This window comes from Haliotis asinina, chromosome 6, assembly GCF_037392515.1.
Source record: "Haliotis asinina isolate JCU_RB_2024 chromosome 6, JCU_Hal_asi_v2, whole genome shotgun sequence".
In the NCBI taxonomy this organism is placed as follows: domain Eukaryota; kingdom Metazoa; phylum Mollusca; class Gastropoda; order Lepetellida; family Haliotidae; genus Haliotis; species Haliotis asinina.
The window spans coordinates 48,349,729-48,369,792 of record NC_090285.1 but is presented as its reverse complement, the minus strand read 5'-3'; the positions used below and the strand labels follow the sequence as shown (position 1 = coordinate 48,369,792).

The following is a 20,064-nucleotide window of genomic DNA, read 5'->3' as shown; positions in this document are numbered from 1 at the left end:
GTCTTGTACCTCTACACCAACTTCTAAATCCGTTTGCAGAATTTCATAATCAGTGTTGCTTGGCTAGAATGAATCTAGACACTACCATACATTTAGATAATTCATCAATTCTCTGATGTTTAGTATGTGTACATACAATAATGTAATTGAAGATTTTTTTAGGTGTAACTGTTATTAACGGATATTTGTTTTCGGTGTTTTGGCTTTGTTACAGCTGAATGAACAGTATATAATAATAATAATGATACAGTTATGGAATCGATGTTGAGAAACCTCTTTAGTTCAACATGCGTTATCCCAGAAACCCTTGAATCTTGACACGTTAAAAAAATTAACAATGTCCCTTTCAGACTTGAAAAACAGCTTCCTGGACTAGGATTACAACGAAAAATGTACAGCCGGATGATGTCTGACATGAATCATTGATAAACGTTTTTTATAACATACTCGAGGTAATGTTTATAATTATAATCGCAGTAAAATATGTACTTTACATGACTGTCACGTGACTGCCTCGTGTACTTTAGACTGTGTATGGCAGTCAAGAATAACAAGGATGAAGCAAGATAAAAATGTCAATAGTTATATTTTGGTCTCTGATTATGCGTTAAATTAGCAGACAAATGATTAGATTTTGATTTCAGCACTGATTTTTTCACATAAGAGAAATCACTTCTTCGTGTAATTTGTGAGTGCGACTATAACATATTGATGCCAACACTCCACTTATGAGTATAGGCATTGAGCTAGCTGACAGAATCAGAAACAAATTCTGTTTACTGACAACAGGGACTCAATAGGCTTCTCTGTGTGTTGACGAATCACGGCGACGGACTTGTTTACATGTGTATTGATCTCTGTTCGATCAGAAACCTCCTGTGCGGTCGCTGTGAGATTTAATCGCCTACTCACTGTGGACTCGGTAATGAGATCAGCCGAGTGATTAACTGTTATGCAATTCCCAGCTTTGTTCCCAAAACATTTGTACATTTTTTTCACAACCTGTTTTATGTTGGAATTGCTTGAAATGCTATTTTCTCAACTAGAATCATATTAATTTTCGTCACTATAATGCTCAAAATAAGTTAAAGATAGCTTGATAGCAGGACAGATTAGCAAGGTTGATATTAAAGAATCGGGTGATACTTATTTTCTTTAGCAGTATACAGTTGTTAAATCACATTTGTTATCCAAGTGATAATAATTCTTATTACTACTATTACTACATGCAGGTAGGCATGACTAGTTTGATCTACCAGCATCGGTTCATATATTCTTTATACTGACCAAGTTAAGCCGTGATGTTCAAATCTCGATGAGTCGAATGCTGGTGTCTCGAACATTATGCATAACTCGAAGTACCTGTCCGTCTCGACCGTTCTCTGGTATAGTTGTCATCATCTGATTTCCGGTTACACGAATTCGTCTCATTAATACACACGATGACTCGAAAAGGAAATTTCGAATACATCGATAAGTCGAATTTCTTACTTGGTCTCAAGCCATTCGACTCATGGGGATTTAACTGTATTAAAGAATCGGGTGATACTGATTTTTTTAGCAGTATATAGTTATTAAGTCACATTTGTTATCCAAGTAATAACAATTCGTATTATTAATGATCTCCCAGCATCAATTCATATATTCTATATACAGACCAGGTTGTGTAAATAGTATTAGGTTGACATTTGCATTCATAGTTGTTGGGTGTACGTTAGTCTTAGTGAGTGAGTGAGTGAGTGAGTGAGTGAGTGAGTGAGTGAGTATGGTTGTACGCAATCTTTGCTATATCCCAGCAATATTACGACTGGGGACGCCAGAAATGTGCTTTACATGTTGAACCCACATGGAGAATCGAACCAGGGTCTTCAGCGTGACGAGCTAACGGTTTAACCATTAGGCTACCCCACTGCTCCTCTTACGTCTTCGGTGTTCCTGTACAGACTATAGACTTCCAGAAAACCAGTGCGTGTCGTACGTACGTTGTAATTAAATAAGTCGGTGGTCGGGTATGCATATTTGGTTCACTGCATGGCTTCAAACGGTATTGATTGTCTGTACATGATTCAGTGTGTTACAGACTGCAGCAATACAGCAGGAAATTTCCGGAATGCGGGGTCGAACAAAGACAGTTCACACTGGCCGTGCCCAGCGTTCAGTGCTGTATGCCTAATACAGATCTTCCTGGGTTCGAATCCATGTAGGCTCTGGTTTTCCGGGTAGTCGGCACCCTGGCCCCTCTTTGGTCCCCCATGTGGTAAATGTAAACACCTCTGGACAACGAGGAGTTATGCCTTGGTCACTGACGCTTATTAACGGGGACGGTTGGGTAGCTTAGTGGTCAAAGCATTGGTTCCTCACGCCAAAGACCCAGATTCGATTACCCACATGGGTACAATGTGTGAAGCCCTTCTCTCGTGTCCCCGCCGTGATGTTGCCTGAATATCGCAAAGACTGACGTAAATCCATACTCACTCCGTCTTTTATTAACGTAACATTTATTGGCCTACAATATAAAATATAAAGCAGTCATTTCTTATGTACGTCATAGTCCATCAGCCGTACAAATACGACATAAAAACTGTCAGAAGCTATATGTATATATTATTCTGTATATATATTATTCTGTATATAACAGCATATGGTAATATAAATGTATGATGAAAGTCTGCATAGTTGGTTTTCTATTTTAAGGCTTCTGTATTCTGTACATGTCGTATCAAATTGTCTAGAATTAATTTTAATTAAAATTAATTAAGTGCTTTTGTTAAATCCCGGGCAAAAGAAAGTACAATCAAACTTTGATTCGGCCTAAATTACAAACGCCATCAAATGTTACTCCAATGAAAAGAGTCGCTGTGAAACTGGAAATGGAACATCAAAAACTATAACAGCCGTATTAACAATAACAATCGAATAGCCATTTTGGAGTGGGGTGAGTGGGTTGTTTCAAGTTTAGCAGCCACCAAATGTGAAAGTATACTTTGTATAACTGACCAGCAGAGTGTGTCCTCTCACGAAGCACCTAAATTAAGGCTAACCTGGCCTACCAATCTTTAACATTGCAATAGGTTACCTTAGTGACTTACGATATCACCTTACTGCTTTGTGAAAAGAATCAGAGATCAGTGGATGGGTGCATATTACGCTGGTCATGGAGAGGAAAATCCAATCGAGTGTAGGGGTGGAGGGTGAGCAGGGGACGAGAGTATACCATGTGCAATGCCTGACACAGAGGACTAATGCGCAACTACTGTGTCCCTTCTTCAGAGACCCCAGTGGACGTCCATAACAAGTCATAATAACAACGTTTTTCCGAGAGTGTCTCGTAATCATTTAACACTGTGATATAGATGCAGTATTTTTTGTATGATAGCGAAGACCTTATGCTTATCGATATGATGTCAAATTGATTTTCTGTTCTCATTGAACCACAGATAACTGTATATACATTCGGTATACACAGACTTCGAGTTAAGTAGGTCTCATTTATAGGTGTTACAGCACCAGTTGTTCAAGAATTGTCGATGCTGGGCAGGCATGAAATGAGAATGTATCTATCAACTGATGTATAAAAAAAAAAATAAACTATGCGAGTCACTTCATTTCGGCTTGGGGTTATGCTGTACAAAGCAATCTTGCAGATACAATCAACGCATATATAATCGTATCTCTCTCATACGCACACACACGCGCACACACGTTCTTTCAAAGCGAAAATGTCCGCCTGATATTCAAACGTTATGCCAGAATATTATTCTGCTATTTCTGCTTATTTTGTAAGATTTACGTTCTTATGTTGGAGACTTATTTTTTCACGATAAAAGAGAGAAAGATCTGACAAGTGCAACAGAACATCTAATTCGTGGAGGACCACGGTACCGCCATTGTGTGGAAATTTTGGACCTGCTGATCCGAGATCCGAGAGCAACTGTGGTGCTGTGGCAAGGATTTTACAGACGCTTCAACAGTTTTCACACTTGTATCTGCCATGTCTCGAGACCCAACGTTTTAATTAAGCGATTCTGCAATTATTTAGATTCTCTTATGGTCACCCCATAATGGCGACAAATGGACGAAAATGTCATTGAATGTCATCAGATGACAAATGGAGGTTGTCACAGAATATTTCCATAAACACAAATGAAGAAATTCTTGATATGTTGTTAAAAGTTAGACGAACATGCATACATATTTTTTATGTTATGTGTAATAATAAGATCAGGAACGTGAAAGTTTATAAGAGCGTGATTGGAATGTTTTAAATTGACAAAATGTGTGAGCCTCCTTCCAATGCAATTCTTATTGAAACAAATTTTGGCACCACTTAGCAAGTGCCATTTTCTTTTCATAATACCCCTTACATTCATTTAATTCCACCCTTGATGATATTATCACCTCCACTTTCAACGACTTGTGAAGATCCAGGTTAAAACTGGAATTCAGCACCCTGTGTCTATGGTAAATAATAGGCAACTCAGGAATCGAGAGGTCAGCATTGCTGACATGGTTGACATGTCATCGAAGCCCAAATGTGCTAATGCTGGTTATCACTGGATGGTCTGGCCCATTCTTGATTATATACAGACTGAGCCATAAAGCCGTAATATTGCTGAGTGTGGTGTTACTTAACAAACCAGCAAATCAAAATTCAACTGAACATCAAGAACAGACAAAAACAGCCATCCTTATCTGATTTATTTACACAAGTCTGCACCAACACACAAGAAGTGCTAATTTTCAGACAGAATGTCATCCACATTGCTCATGTCAAACATAAATAATGATGTCTTGAGAACTATGATTTTCCGTGATAAATTCAAGTTCTTCTCCAACAGCGTAATAATATACAGGCCTTAGCTGACTCAACACAGAGTCTTATGGCATACATACAATAATAAAATAAATAAACATCTGGGGAAATAGCTAACAGTCCACATTCATGCGAGTTTCAAATGTAACAAGGGAATGGTTGTCATTAAAACATGACAGACAATAAGGGGTCCTCAAAGTTGGTATTTTGATGGAGAAGTGATGAAAAGCAAAGAAAGATATCTCTACTTTATTATCATTGTGAAATTTAATGGCTACATATAGAGCAGATATGAAAAGAAATTCAAGTTTGTTTGCAGTTTGAAACCATAAGAGGAAATCTTCTAGTAGCCCATGGACAAGTAAGACATCATTATTTCATTGTCTGAAATGAAAACGGTCTTGTCCTGGGCACCGAGCGACAGGATTTTCAAAGCCCTGAAGTTACATTTTACTGGGGTGTTGGGGACATGAAAAGAACAACAGCAAAGTAACAAAAAATAACAGATCTACCTTTCAAATACATACATTTTTTGTTGGAATATTATTTTAGGTCTGGTCATCTGTAAGGTGATACGTGGCATAAAAAAAAATAAACAAAAGTGATACAATAATCTAAATATGACACAGTTCTATGACTCTTTTCCTGTCCAGTTTATCATCTGTGATTTATAATGATATATTAACATTCAACTTAACCACTCAGACTCAAGCTAGCATGCCAGCTTGACTTCCAGTTTACCCTTGACATGAACAGGCATTACTATTTACAAATGTTAAGTTATTGACGTATTTAAAGGAAGAAGATGTTATCCCCTACAAGACAGAATCAGTAACAGATCTCCATGGATTAAGTGAGTGAGTGAGCCAGTTTAGTTTTACGCCGCACTCAGCAATATTCCAGCTATATGGCAGCAGTTTATAAATAATCGAGTCTGGACCAGACAATCCAGTGATTAACAACATGAGTATCGATCTGTGCAATTGGGAACCAATGACATGTGTCAACCAAGTCAGCAAGTCTGACCACCCGATCCCTATAGTCGCCTCTTACGACAAGCTAGTCACCTTTAATGGCAAGCATGGGTTGCTGAAGGCCTATTCTACTCCGGGACCTTTACGGGTCCCAGGGATTAAGTATTCATATGAGAAAACTGATATTTTAGCCTTGAAACTATACACAACACACTCCTGAAGAACTGAAATTAATTGCACTTCATCCTTTGAGAAACGAACATGAATCAAGAAAATGAAATACATAAATGACAAAGACAGTATGATTTGTTCTATTGTGAAGGAAAATGGTTGAGAAACCTAACTTGAGAAATGACCTGAAAGTTCCCTTAAACAATAGATTGATACAAAAATATTTCACTTCAAATACCATTTTTTAACATTTTTATCTGACTCACACATTAAAGTGATTAGTTTAAGTCAAGATAAGGTAAAATATAACATATTTATGAAATGTTACTGTCTGACAACTGGCCAACAGCATTTCTCAGAATTATGTTATAATGTATGTTATAACTTAACATGATAGCACAAGAGCGTGAATTTCATAAACATGAGCATGTGTGGATATTAATTATGGATATGAGCAAACAGAGATTGTTACGGGAGTATATGTCATACTGATTTTATGAAATGAGCGTCAGAAATGCTTGCATTCCCCAGCACACAAGAGCAAAGGTAATACAGTGGAAGCTGTCTCATCGGGACTTAAGAAATAATCCAGTTTAGACAACATGCCTGATTGCAGAGCTGGTGATAAATGTACATGCCAAGGACAGGACTGAGATTTTATGTCGGTGTCGACAACTTGCCAGGCTGGACTGATGTCGGTTTTGACAGCTTCCACTGTATTTACAGGTATATACAAGAGTATGAAGAGCACTTTCTTTATTTCTAGTTATTTGTTAATCCTTCAGCATAGCTGGATACTGACAAGGGGTGCAGGGGTCGCAATAACATTCCACCGATGTGAATACAATCATTGAGCTTCTATATAATCTTTTGAGTAATAACGCAGACAAAAAACTCATGATCATGAATGAAAAAAAAACATTTTGTCTTCAAAATTTCCTCAACTTACAACTGTATATCATACACTAATAACACTCAGAGTAATTCACAGCTAAACGTGGACCAGCATCCATTTTGATCATATGATATATATTGCTCCTGTCAACATATTTGGCACCAAGGGGAGACAATCATATCCAATGTGATGCAAGTCTGCTGTCACACTGATACTGTCCTAGACAGCACCCACAAAACCAACATGACAAGATGAAATACCCTCTGAAATTGCAATAAGCCCATCTCAAGGTCAGGCATATAGATGTCTAACAGATGTCTCTGGTGTCCAACTGCCGAACAATCACACATCCTCATATGTACGTTAGGCCTAATCTTCCAGCACGTCTTACACCCAGGCTAGGGTTTAAGATATTTCCTATCCAGGAATTAACACTGTATTTAATCTGTACTGACATACTCCAGTATTTCTCAGTATGGTAATCTTAATTATTCCTCACAAAATTTTACAGACCAACATCATAATCACCTACTGGAAATGTAGTACTTTGATACTTCCTTTTTGGAGAATATTTTGGCCAGCTATCATGGACACTGCAAGAGTTGGTCAGATCAAACTGAGTCAGGATTGCAATTGTGGAGGTAAGTAGTCATTGGTCTGTAGTCCTGAAAGCGTCTTGTTTGAAATGTTCCCAGATCTATATGTGTCACTTAGACTCATCTTCTGCTGATTTGTCAGTCTTGGGCATCTCCAGTGATGGCCAGCTGAAGTTCTCAGCTTTCCTCAGATTGATTTCCACCTTAGTGCCAAGCATCTTCACTGAGCTCCTGGCAGGGTCTATCACCTGTGAGAAGAGCAGGGAGTTTGTATGTTTGTTGATGAAACATTTGTATAACACTTCACTATAACATTTGTATGACACTTCTCCATAACATTTATATAACACTTCACTATAACATTTGTATGACACTTCTCTATAACATTTGTATGACACTTCACTATAACATTTGTATGACACTTCACTATGACATTTGTATAACATATTCAATTGGCAATATTCTCGTTATATCACAGCAACCTGTAAATATTGGAGTCTCTTATGGCAAACTCATTGTCTTCCAACAGAGTTTACTTGTCATATCTTCCTACAAACCTCTGTTCTACTGCGTCTATATTTCGGAGTTCTCTTAAAATCCCCTAGTGGCCAAAAATAACCCGCAACATGAATTACCTCCCTTCTTTCTATCCAATCAGAACACATGTTACATTGACTTAGATCTAACTTGACTAATACAAGCAAATGTGGGGACACAAACATCTGGGAACAAGTGAAATCTAGGCATCTAATGGCTAGCTTGTCCATGTCAAGGAGGGCTATGGACACACCAATGATCTGGACATTACATGACTGAATAATGATAGGTGAAACATTTGCACGTCATGCTTTGGAACTGGTTCAAGTTGTCCAGAAGAATACATGAATAACCAAAGTCATTATGAATGATCACATGCCGCTGATTGTGCTCAACTAAATCTGGATGCAACCAGTCACGAATCCTGAAAACTCGCACCATGAAAGGGTCGCATTAGAACAGAGGTCTGTAGGAAGATGTAACAAGTAACTTCTGTTGGAAGAGAATGATGACAACTATGGGTTGTTATGGACACATTCTAATGCTGAACGCCCAAAACCAGGACAGGAGAGTGACTGACTGTTACACTAACTGGCACAATGCCTTTTCTTCAAGATCACAGATATATCATAGAAGTATGCACACCAATAGTCAGCCAGGACATGCTGGGTACAAATACACACACAAACTGGTTGGTTCAGGGGACAGGACAGCTTTTTGAGAAAGAAGGGTGCACAGTTCATTTTTCAAGTTTCAGTTGTCATTTAATAAACTTACATGACTAAAAAGGGGTGCAGACGCACACACATGGACCTGCCTATATTAGTTGGTTTGTTATTTTTCATCCAGCAATATTCTCGCTATATGGCAATGGTTTGTAAATAATTAAGTCTGGACCAGAGATTCCATTGATCAACAACATGAACATCAATTTACATAACTGGGAGACAATGACAACAAAGTCAGCGAGCCAGACAACAATACCCCCATAGTCACCTCTCATGACAAGCACGGGTTACTGAAGATCAGTTCTAACCCAGATCTTCCCTCTGTTCTAATACAGCCATATTTCCCGTTCTCGTAAAATCCGTAAAACCCGAATTACCTCTTCTTTCTATCCAATCAGAAAACATGTTACATCAAAATGGCTCAAATACGGCTATACCGATCACTGTTTCATGTGGATATTTCTTCATAAAGAACCTAAAGAGGTTCTAGTTTTCCTGAAGGATACGGAAATTACCAAAGCTTTCCGAATGATCGCTTTTAAAACATCGCTGCTTGCACAACTAAATCTGATTGCACCTAATCACTAATCCTGAACACATTCATCATGAAAGGGTTGTATTAGAACAGAGGTTATGTGGGAACATATGACTCTCTGTTGGCTCTGTTGGAAGAGAATGTGTCTGACAGTGCAATGTTGGAGACAAATCTGAAGTGATGCAGGTTCCAGATGCTCATAACCTTCAGGAAACATACAAAAATACATTAAAAATTCAATAATTTGAAAATACTACTCATGAGGATGTAAACCAACAATTATACAGCCTTAAAGACTTCAATGTACTGGACCACTTGCACTCATCACATATAACACAGAGTGTACGCATAGTTCTACTTACATCTCTGAGAACAAATTCCTTTTCGAATATACTCTTCCCGCCATCAAACACAATGTGAACTCGGAGGAAAACTTTGTTTGCCTCTATGTGAGAAAAGTCAGGATTGGCAACCTTGGCAAACACAGACAGACAGACAATGGGCCCTGTTTGATGCCAGTCAAACCTGCAAGCCTTCTTTTCCCCTCCTTCTGTCTGCAACATCAAACATTATCAGACATTCTCAAATGAGTAAAACATCAGTAGACAGTGTCAAACTTCATCAGCCCAGGAAACGTCACTGGAGAGTATCAAACATTATCAAACATTGTCAAATCAGCTAAACATCACTGGACAGTGTCAGATATCATCAGACTTTGTCAAATGATTCAAACATCTCTAACTTAAACATCAACAGACAAAATCAAATAGGTTCACATCACTGTGCAGTGTCAAACATCATCAGACATTGTCAAATTTGTCAACCATCACTGACTGTCAAACATTATCGGACATTGTCAAATGAGTCAAACATCACTGGACAGTGTCAAACATTATCAGCTGGTCCAGCATCGTCTGCCTGTCAAACATTATCAGCGTGTACCAACATTAGACAATCAAACACTATCAGACCAGATCATTTTCAAACATCTTCAAACATTTACCAGGTAACACAAATATTCCAAATGAAGTTTATTTTTAAAAAAAGTCATCAAATATTTAAACACATTACTCAACAAAAACATGATAAAATATTGTCAATCTACTCTTGAGGTTAATTGGAAATTTTGAGCTGGTTGAATTTTACAATGGTTTCAGCAATATTTTCCAGCAGCCTCAGATGGCCCCATGCAGCACATCGTCAGCGATGTCAGACAGCAGCACCACATGTGCCTGTAGCATGGACATATCATCACAGGCACATACAACTTACATACTGGTATCACCTGCATAAACAGGTAGAAAATGTTGAGTGGATTTGTGTTTGGAAGACATTTGGATTTAAGGTTGTTGAGGGGTTTTGACTACAATGACTTTAACAGATAATCCTAAATACCATGATTCATTAAACCTGCATCAGAGGGCTCTCCATTCATCAGTCATTGCTTCTGTCTCTTGGGTGAAACATAGTAGATACTTTGTACATAAGTATAATTCTACGCCGCTTTTAGCAACATCACAGCAGGGGGCAACAGAAACTGGATTCAAATACTGTACCCATGTGGCCAATCAAATCTGGGTATTTGGCATTTGGCTACCCCACCTATTATGCATTAATGACACCTAGACATCATTCTAAGTGACTCTGAAATGCTGAAGGTCTCAACTTCTGTGAGTTATGAAAATGAAATTCCTTAATTTCATCCTAACTTCAGAAATACATAACAGACACTCAAGTTTTAGCCCCAAATCCCCATGGAAGGGGTGGGGTGTGAGTTATAAAACAACCTACCTGTGGCTTGATCCACCTGTGTGTCCCCATCTCACACCCCACCTGATTCAGGAAACTGTCGAAGTCTGATGTTTTCCTCAAGCAACATGACCAGAACTTCATTCTGAGACAAGCAAAATTACATACCAATACCTGAACATGGTGGGCAGATGATTTACTACTTTAAAGTCAGGTTCAACATTGTCAGTTACTTTGGCTAACTTTCCTTAACGGACAGTGTAAGGATAACTTAATATAGGGACCAGATAAAAAATGTAAAGATTTAGGGAGATTTTCCCACAATGGATTCATAGGGACGGATCAAGCGGGTCAGTCTAAGTAAACTTATCCTCAGTACTTTTCGTTACATTCCACTACTGAGTCTAACAAAACCTTATGGGAGGTCGCGTCAGGTAACCTTTGAGATTGACCAATCAGAAAACAGCTTACCAAATTGTGAAAGTGGACATTCGCTCATACCTTTTGAACATTTTATCTCGAAAAAGATTCGTACCCGAAGGTTTCCGAATGCTATTTAGAATACGCTTGCTTCCGGGTGATGCACATGGCGTACATACTGCCATGACAACGGTGAGTAAACAGTCACTGAAAGTAGTGTTTTTGGCAATATTCAAGGATGTTAACTTGCGGAAATATTAGCTAATGGTAACCATGTCAACAGAAACCCCAAAGCGTATATACTGCAGGTCAGATAACTGTGTTATATGCGGATTTTTTGTGTGGAGAAATCTGTGTCAGTGACCTGAATATTTTGAAAGTCCCTCCGATCCCTAAATAGTAGCCATTGTCTGATTGGTTAAATCTATTTAACCATCTTGCGTTTGATTGGACGGTCATTGGTCGCTCAAAGGTTACCTGACGCGACCTTCTACTAGGTTTTGTTAGACTCAGTGGTGGAGTGTAACGAAATACACCGAGACTAAGTTTACTTAGACTGCAAGCGGGTGGGTGTGGGGGTCAGGATTTATGTGCTTCCCTATTCTACGAAATCCTGGATCTGCTTGATTATAGTAATGTTAGGCAGTAGCAAAACTTTCCACTTTAAAGGAAATGGGACATTATGAACTATGGCACCATCTTAGCAATGGCTACAATATATTTTCATACATTTATCATTTAACCCCGAGAGTGAAGGTACGACCTGTTTATATAGATGCCACATGAGGATTATTATTATGTTTATAGGCGTGAGATTCAAAATGTTCAAACATCTACATATTTCCACTTATTTGTATTTATCAATACTAATCCATTAACTTCCTTTAAGAAAAATAATGAAACACTAAAATATTGGACTGATAAGAATTGTATGAAGGGGATGAACAACATGTCAGGTTGCATTTTTCTGACATTTGTGACTGTTCACAGTCATGATGTTTTTTTAACAAGTTTTCATGTTATTATGGAGAGGTGCACATAGAACTGAACAGTGACCTATCTGGAACCAAATGTCCAGTCACACAAAAAACCTGCATGTTTCACACAAAAAACAATATTTGCACATGCAGATTCTGATCTACTTAATTTTTAAAAAGTACCTAAAAACAGCAACAGACCGAAAAAAAGAAAAATTTGAAATGATTCAGGATTGCAGTGAACATTTCATGTGCAAAAGATTTGTACTACATATTGATAATTTCACTTCTGCATGCACTTGTAGAAAACCGACTGAGAACAGTGATGAATGATACTTAACATCTTACAATTCACTGCATAAACACAAAGTCATGAAATATTGGATAGCAGAATTCTATCCTTTGACATTTACTGAGTTTACACCCAGCTTTGCTTGTTTACAATAGGTTCATTTTTGTGACAGAGCTGTTAGTGCATAATGACGTACCCTTCATGGAAGATAGGCACACCAGGGTGGTATGTGCAGGTCTCAGTGTCGCTGGCCTCGCCCTGATAAGTCTGCAACACAGGATTATACTAGACTATACAGAACTTACAATAGGCCCCTTGAAGAACCCACTGACCAGAAGTGAATGAAGCACCCTGTAAAATCCTGTACGATTGTACATAAAACTTGTATATAATCTTTGCAACATGAAAACAACTGATTCACATGGTGAGTGAGTGGGTTTAGTTGTATGCCACTGTTAGCAACATTCCAGCAATATCATGGCAGGGGGCACCAGAAATGGGCTTCTCACATAGTACCTATGTGGAGAATTGAGATTCGCACAGACAGTGTCCTTGGGTAAAGAGGATAATGGTGTCAGGAATTCTAATATGTCTTTCTTAGAACAGAGGAACAACTAACATGAGACAAAATCATCACACTTATACTTATACGAGGCAAAAAATTCAAAACAATCTGAAGACAAAAACAACTTACACATTTACATGAATTGTTTGTGCAGCTTGTTCCAATCTTTATTGTGTTACCAGTTGTCTCTGAAACAACACAGGAATAATGAACAACAGGTAAAGACACCAGAAACAGGCTTCACGCACTGTATCCGAAAAAGGAAAGGAACCCATGTCTTTGGCTTGATGAGTAAGCATTACATCTTAGGGTCAATACAATAAGTAAAACCAAAGTAGTTAATCCAGTCAGGTGTAAGTACAGGATATGGTGAGTAGTGTTTCACAAAGCAAATGTAGTGCTAAGATGATCGTAACTCCCATACTTAAACATAGACTTACAATGGTTGTAGCGCTACGATTGGTTTGTAGAACAGGAATCTGTTCTTCCCTCACATCAGGATTACGTAGATAAAATGGAGTCAGTGAGTTTAGTTTTACTCCACACTCAGCAATACTTCAGCTATATGGTGGCAGACTGTAAGTAATCTAGTCGGGACCAGATAATCCAGTGATCAACAGCATGAGCATCGATCTCCGCAAATGGGAACCGATGACATGTCAACCAAGTCAGCGAGCCTGACCACCCAATCCCGTTAGTTGCCTCTTGAGGCACGCCGTTTATGGCAAGCATGTGTTGCTGAAGGCCTATTCTACCCTGGTCCTTCACTGGTTAGATAAAATGGAACTTCAGCTATATTTAAAGTGTCATAACCAACATTTATCTTCCCAAATGAATGTTTATCCAACTCAACATTTCCACGTACCAACTGCACTATCCTTGTCATCGTTCGCCTGCAATGTCAGCTTCTCCAGCGCTGACTTCAATGTCGCTCCCACTGTCAGCTTAAGTTTTGTCATGGGTTCATCAACCGACGGTCGATCATTGGCGTTGCGTGGCTTAATGGGATCTCGCTGTTTGGGGGCCTGAACAACCACCTGACTCACAGAACAACTACACTTCAACACATGATAGTACATCTCAAGTGAGCATGCTAACCCTCTGGACCATTCAAAACCACACTTACTACTTTAATGCTAAGTTATCAATCCAACCACATGTAGCAGCTATAAAATTTCCAAGCCCTATGTTGGGATTTGATCCATGGACCTTCCAATCCAAAGTTAGATGCTTTGTCCAAACAGGTTAACATTGTCAGCGAGCTGACAAGGTAAGGATGTCATCTGTAGAATGACTCCACGCCCTGCTACACATATTAATAATAATTTAGGTCAATACAGGAATTTATCAAGGGATTCCAAATTAAAAATGTTTCAAACAATTCTTCAAAATTGGAATTTCTTCAAGTTCTTATTTACATTGGTATTTTTTAAAACACAATTTAAACAATCAAGTAAAAATAACCCTATTGCTAAATCCTGCTGTCAGTGAAAAATAACTGCCATTGACCGTCATTTTCAAGATATTAATTTACTAGTTATTACCGATCAGAAGAAACAAAGATGAACCACCCAATGTCTGAAATGTGTATCCATGGCAACCAACAGGATGTGTACTCACCACCTCCCCAGGGTTTTCAGTCTTTGGTTTCTGGGGCTCCACTGGTTTCACATTACTGTGAGCTCCCTTGGTACAACCCTGAAGGAGAGCAAACGGAACATACGAACAATCAGTGGCAAGAACAAGGCTACTTCTGTGTGTAGCACAGATATTGGTGTGTTGAAAAAGGGTATAATTTCTTTAAATATACAACTATATGGATATTCACCATATGTGACATTTCAGTGCAGATGCTAACACGAGCTTCATAACTGTTTTTTGCATCTACACCAAAGCATCACATATTTTGCAGTAAACATGCACAGTGTTTGTGTTATCGCAGAAGCCTGCATTTTTCATGCAAAAAAAATAATAATAAATAAATGTAAAACATATTTTGTGTGCGTGTTTGGATGCATGGATTCTGATCTTACTTATTTGAAAAAGTAGCTTAAAACAGCAGCATATAAAGAACCAATACATTTTGAAATGACTCATGGTTGTAATCAGGGACGGCAAAGTGTGAAAGTGAATTCAGATGAAAACCCCAACAGGTACCAGGATTGATTGATTTTTATTCAAATCCGCGGATTCGTGGAAAATTGCCATCATTATGTAATGAAAATTTCACGTGTAAAAGATTTGGACTACATATTTACTCTTTTATTTCTGCATGTACTCATACACAGTCTACCACAAACACTGGTGTATATCCGTAGCATTATCCCCCTTGTTATCACACCAACATCTAAATGACATTCAGAGAAGTAAAGATGTTGTTGAATAATTACCTACGTGTCTATTCCAACTTCAGATAATACATGCATATCAGGGAGAGTGTAAAAACAAACTATGTCAGTTGGAGAGTTTCCTCAAGAACTATTTAGTAGGTATTTACACACAACAGGATTTCTTCCGCGAGAATTATTGTGTTGAACTTTGAAGGAGCGAAAGTCTCAAGAAAATATATACAGAGCCAAAATATTGAGTTTATCATGATTATTGTCAACATTATACATTACCGTTTTAGAACAATGAATTCTTAGAAACCAAATCAATCACAAAAGAAATCGTGTACACATGTAAGAATATACCACACTTCAAAATCTGTACAAAGTTTCAGTATGGGTTGTCCATGGAAATTTCAGACAACTGATGTATTGTCATACTTAGTTTCGGTATAAATACAGATTGTTGCGGGCTGCTTGAAAGGCTTTACCATGTTTCTCATGCTTGCCTGAAAAACAGGCATATACTGAACAGGCCAAACCTAACATGTTTAAGGTGAGAATATGTATTCCTGTAGAGGTAACCATGGTAAGAGTTTCTTGATTTTGTAGTAAACAGAAATTTGAGGACAAAGGAGAAAGAAGGAAGGAAACATGTCATTGGCATAGGCTAATTATGTGTCTTAAACATGTCATTTTCCCAACTTTGTTTGTAGCATGGCACTGTATGGAAAATATTGTTTATGTCACAACAAAGGAGTACCCCAGGATAACGTGGAAAGTCTAGGAACCCCTTCCACAAAGCTATCTTAAAGCTATGGTATCTTAAGCATATGCTAAGGTATAGGAGTCAACGTCCCTTTAGTACTAAGATCACTCTATCGAAGGGGACTCAGAGCCATCATAGGTCATAAATCTTACAGGGTGTTCAATGTACTTTTGGTTCCGTAGGTCAGCCTGTCAGGTATTTAAGGTAATAGGATATTTTCAAAATAGCTCAAATTCTGTTGTATCATAATGCGACACAAAGTGTGTAATATGTTGAATAAACTGGTAACATATTACTCAACATAATACACACTTTGTGTAGCATCAGAACGTGCTGCGTTTACCTTCTTCCTGCATGTTCAATTTTTAGTACAACTGAATGAAAATTTCAGACTGTTAACATTCATCTTCAGAACAAATTGTCTTTCAGATACAGTCTTATATGTATAACAGGATTACTGACTTCCTGTTATCAAGCATCTAAAATCATGAGGATGAATAACACCGTATATCACCTGCATTCTCGAATTCAAGAATTCTTTTACCCACTGTTATCTACCTCAGTGTGTGTATTTGCCTCTGTGACACAAACTGACATGAGGCCTACATCTTTGTTCAGAACATAAGATTATTGATCACACAAGCAAAACTCCTAACCATGGTTTTACGCTATGCAGAAATGTGTATCCTGTATGCACAAATGCATACAGTGGATGTTGTAAAAATACCTAATGAATCACAAGGGACACACAATAATATTAAATGAACTCAGATCTCAACAACGAACAAGTGCAGTCGGAATCCCTGTTATAAATCTAATGATCATGGGTGGATACAGGAACTTTGAAGTGGGGGCTCAGGGGGTTCGAACCCTCTGACACACCCGTGGCTCTGCCAACACAAAGAAAATCTTCAATGTGGTCATAAGTGATTTTCAAAAGAGTGGGGTTTGAACCTTGTGAACCCCTTGTAGATCTGCCCATGATTACATCTTACAGTAAACAAAACTGCTGGATTACTTAAAAGGACCCTTCCATGACAGTTGGCACCCTTGTAGTAAGTAAGATTGGTCCTCTGGACCCCTAGCCCCTACTGATACAGACCATAATAAATAACAAAACTACAACTGACTTTGTTGTATTAGTTTAGCTGACCAGGCAAATAGAATTTGTTTACATTTCAAAAAGCCCCTTGGGACCCTCATTATTGTAAGTCAAGGTAAAACCATGAGTTCAGGTATATATCATGTATATATGATAGAGCAGCCCTGGTAACCATGGTAACATACCGGGTAGTTGAGGAACATGGTGAAATCCGTGCTCCTCTTATCACAGCAAGACCAGCCTTTGAGAGCATCATGGAACACAGGCTGTCCGGGGTGAAATGTACATGCATCTGGAAGAAACAGGGGTCTTCATGAGCTAATAGATTTATTTCTAACACCCGTTATGATGAGTAAAGTGTTGCAAGTTTTTGGTTTTACTGAATCTGTTTAAAAGTGGTTTCACAACTGACATAAGTTATGAACATCCATATCAGTAAACCAAATATTGCTACTAAAGCTGAAGGGGTCATTCTTGACACAGGTCCTATCCAAATAAGTTTCTGTAAACAGAAACATACCCTGAACAAAATCAAAATACAGAAATGTACCCTGCATTCTGATTTTGACGAGTGTTTGCATCTGTTGATACATCTGTAGTACCTGTGTTGGCATTAACCACTTTAGCATTAATGTTTACATTGATGTGGTCATTATGGAGAGATATCCGTCACCAAAATGCTGTATCATTATCATTTACTTGTCCCCATCATCAGTGATACACCTGATCGTAGTCTTGATCAACAACCGCAGCAATAGGACAACATTCATTAACTAGGATTCTCAAGGGACTCCCTTTGCAAATGTTTGTTGGACACAGTTCATAACTGGTAATTTAAAGAAAGGGAAAGTTCACGAGTAAACCTACCTGCCGAACATGTCAAAATTACATTAGAGTGGTTGGGAAATGACAACGGCTACGTAGTAATATTCTTATAGTGAAACTAAGTTTGCTAAACTACACAGCTTGAATTGACGATCTAGTTCAATGGGCACTCACTCAAGGAAATATCAGCTGAAACGACATAGAACTGCTTGAGCTTCATAACTCGAAGAAAGTAACAATGATAACAGTTAAAACAAAACAAACTTTGCCCAAAACGTTTGACAGAGAAAATCACGACTTTACATGCACATGCCACTCGATCTCACTACCAGCCAATTACGCGAGTCCAAAGACAATCCTTACCATCGGGATTATTTTGTGGGTCAAACTTCTGACCACATCCTTTGTTGTAGCACTGTACTTCGGCCATAACAAATGGTTCCGTGTACAGAGACAGACTAATTGTCGAATCTTCTAGAAGGCTATCCTCACGTGGAAATCAGTTCCGCCGGTCTCAAACGACAACAAACCACTGCCATCTGTTGGCGAGTCAAAGGGAGATAAACCAACAAGCCACCCAGTGGGTCAAACAGTGCAGTTGTTAGTTATACAAAGTACAGTTGTGTTTTACTTACAGTGTTTGTTTGTAGTTATGGTCTTAGCGTGAGTGCACTCAGTGAAACGATTTCATGATTAGTTACATTACTTTACTCTAGAAATTCAACATTCAGATTTTTTTTATGAAATGCGGTATTCTTGATGTGTTCAGTTGTGCAAATGAAACATTCTGACTAACTGTTACTAATACTCTAAGTTAGCTTTTCAACATGAAATATTTTCACTAATTACGGATGACTTATTTCAAACTTACTTGTGCTCCCATCATCCTATCCCCAGGGTCTGCATTTCTGCATTTCCTTAAACATTATTATGTTAAGGTTAGTTTGTGCTTACCGAAATGTAAAACAACAAACAAACAAAAAAAATACCACCGAAATGAACATATCGACGATGACACCTACCCCCTCCGATGCATGTCTGATGCCGTGGCGGATGTAAACACTTAGCACCTACGCTCTAATGATCTACTCTCATCCAGAGTCCTTCCCAGTCGTAATACACTCTGATCTTACGAAATAGACAACTATCCAACGGAATATTGCTGAATGCGGAACAACACTAAGCTCACTCTATGTTAATAGTATTTATTACTGCCTGTTGGTTTTGTCTTCCCTTGGAGTTAGTGCTAGATACTGCTCAATATATCTATACTACCGATAAAAATAAGGGAACTGATGAAATGACAGTGAATGTGAAATTGCTATGAATGTCCACTAAATCAAATTTCGGCATGAAGTTCAATATCTGGTGTGTTCACCATGCTGGGCAACACATTTACGACACATTGATGGCAAATTGTTTATTAATTTGCGGATGGTTGCTCGCGGTATTGCCTGCCATTCCTCCGGAAGAGCTGCACCAAACTGGGCCAGGTTGATGGGTGCGGGGTCCCTGGCGTACACCCTTGGACCGAGAATGTCTCTTAGACGGTCAACTGGGTACAGGTGTGGTTCCAGTCCAATGTCTGTATGTCCTCTCGTCAGAGATAAGCTGTGACAATTTGGGCCCGATGTGGTCTGGCATTGTCACCTTGGAATTTAAAATTCAAGTACACAATTCTTGTACTTGTTAATATCGCTCTAAATTAGCGGAATTAATTCAAAATGAGTTGAATTTTGTGTCACGATACTTATAAATATACTGTCGTTCATTTGCAACCCCCAGAACA

General features: G+C 38.4%; 1 protein-coding gene across 2 annotated transcripts; it reads right to left on the bottom strand.

The window, feature by feature from the left end:
- Positions 1–4,681: 4,681 nt before the first annotated feature.
- Positions 4,682–18,827, bottom strand: LOC137286474 (cysteine and histidine-rich domain-containing protein 1-like). 2 transcript variants are annotated; one of them, XM_067818364.1, is made up of 9 exons: positions 18,639–18,827; positions 17,636–17,742; positions 14,873–14,950; positions 14,118–14,289; positions 13,382–13,440; positions 12,884–12,954; positions 11,041–11,143; positions 9,612–9,803; positions 4,682–7,697 (listed from the first exon to the last, which is right to left on the bottom strand). In XM_067818364.1, exons 1-9 carry the CDS (start codon positions 18,703–18,705, stop codon positions 7,560–7,562), a joined length of 987 nt encoding a protein of 328 aa, XP_067674465.1. In that variant the 5' UTR covers positions 18,706–18,827; the 3' UTR covers positions 4,682–7,559. The 2 variants fall into 2 exon arrangements, with proteins under 2 accessions (XP_067674465.1, XP_067674464.1); XM_067818363.1 differs by having other exon boundaries at positions 9,612–9,799; positions 11,037–11,143; positions 18,639–18,746.
- Positions 18,828–20,064: the final 1,237 nt, after the last annotated feature.